Below are 1,101 nucleotides of genomic sequence, written 5' to 3'. Positions count from 1 at the left end.
CCTGTTCTGTGGCCAGTGTCTGCCCATTGCTGCCTTAGGGAAGGAACCTGAGCCTCAAGCACCGCCTGAAACGTGGTGCCTTCAGTGAGCTTGGGTGGGGCTAGGCGGTAGGACCATGGGGCCGCACTGGGCTCCCACGCCGCTGAAGGGTTAAGGAGGCAGGCCCGCAGCTCGGGCTTGCTGGGCTTCCCTGCCTCGTAACCGCCCCTGTGCACTGAGCATGGCCCCTGCCGGGAGCGACTCGTGCTCGCAGAAGCATGTGAGCAAGTGGGGGGCTCCCGGGCACAGGGAGGGCGTGCGGCAGGGGTGCAGCAGCTCTAGGGAAAGATGCAAGTGGCTCAAAAGGCCCGTGGCAGATGGGATTAAAAAAAAAAAAAGTTTAATATTACAGTCACGAGGCAGGACAGGACAGATCAGAGACAGCTTCCGGAAGACTCAGCTCTGCACCGCAGCTCCCGCCCCCTGCTCAGTCTAGCTTCTCCAGCACGGAGGGCACGTACACCAGGCTGAGCTCGCTGCCAAAGTTGCAGACGATGGCGGCATTGTCCAGCACCAGGATCTGGCGGGTGGGCTGGGCCTCACTGTTCTTCCCCAAATAGACGGTCTGTAATAGGTCCCCGTAGTTTAGGTCCCAAAAGGAGACACAGCCCTGGCCGCCAGTCACCAGCAGGTTGTCAGAGATGACCCCCAAGCTTGCACCACAGCCCAGGTCCTGGAGGCAAAAACAGGATCAGCTCGGTGTCCCGAATCCCTCCCTAAAACACCCAAGAATCCGGAGGCCCCCGACCTGCCCACCTGCTGAATGGAGTAGAGCTTGATGCCAGTGCTCCGGTCCCAGATGCTGATGAGGTCATCCAGGCCACTACTGATGACGCAGGAGGTGGTACAGGTGAGGGAGGTGACGTCCCCACGGTGAGCGAACATGTGGCTGACCCTGCTGCCGGTCAGCACATCCCACAGGCAGATGGCCCCATCTTGTCCTCCACTGGCCAGCACCATGGTCTAGGGGAACAGGCCCGGGGGGCTGGGTCACTGGGGCAATACCTCTGTCCACGAGTGTCCCAGTGCCCTGGGGAGTGGGGGGTCCTCCCGCTCTGCTTC

The 1,101-nt window shown here is 61.5% G+C and overlaps 1 protein-coding gene across 3 annotated transcripts in view; it reads right to left on the bottom strand.

Moving 5' to 3' along the window:
- Positions 1-362: 362 nt before the first annotated feature.
- SCAP (SREBF chaperone) overlaps positions 363-1,101 on the bottom strand; it is a 68,763-nt gene continuing 68,024 nt past the window's right edge. For all 3 annotated transcript variants that reach the window (XM_036078799.2, XM_078078718.1, XM_036078824.2), the window contains 2 exons: positions 796-1,002; positions 363-712 (listed from right to left, as the gene is read on the bottom strand). In XM_036078799.2, the coding sequence (XP_035934692.1) occupies positions 467-712; positions 796-1,002 (453 nt within the window). In that variant the 3' untranslated portion in view covers positions 363-466. The remainder of the gene's footprint in view (positions 713-795; positions 1,003-1,101) is intronic.

Source organism: Halichoerus grypus, chromosome 1, assembly GCF_964656455.1.
Source record: "Halichoerus grypus chromosome 1, mHalGry1.hap1.1, whole genome shotgun sequence".
In the NCBI taxonomy this organism is placed as follows: Eukaryota; Metazoa; Chordata; class Mammalia; order Carnivora; family Phocidae; genus Halichoerus; species Halichoerus grypus.
This window is presented reverse-complemented; position numbering and strand designations above follow the sequence as displayed.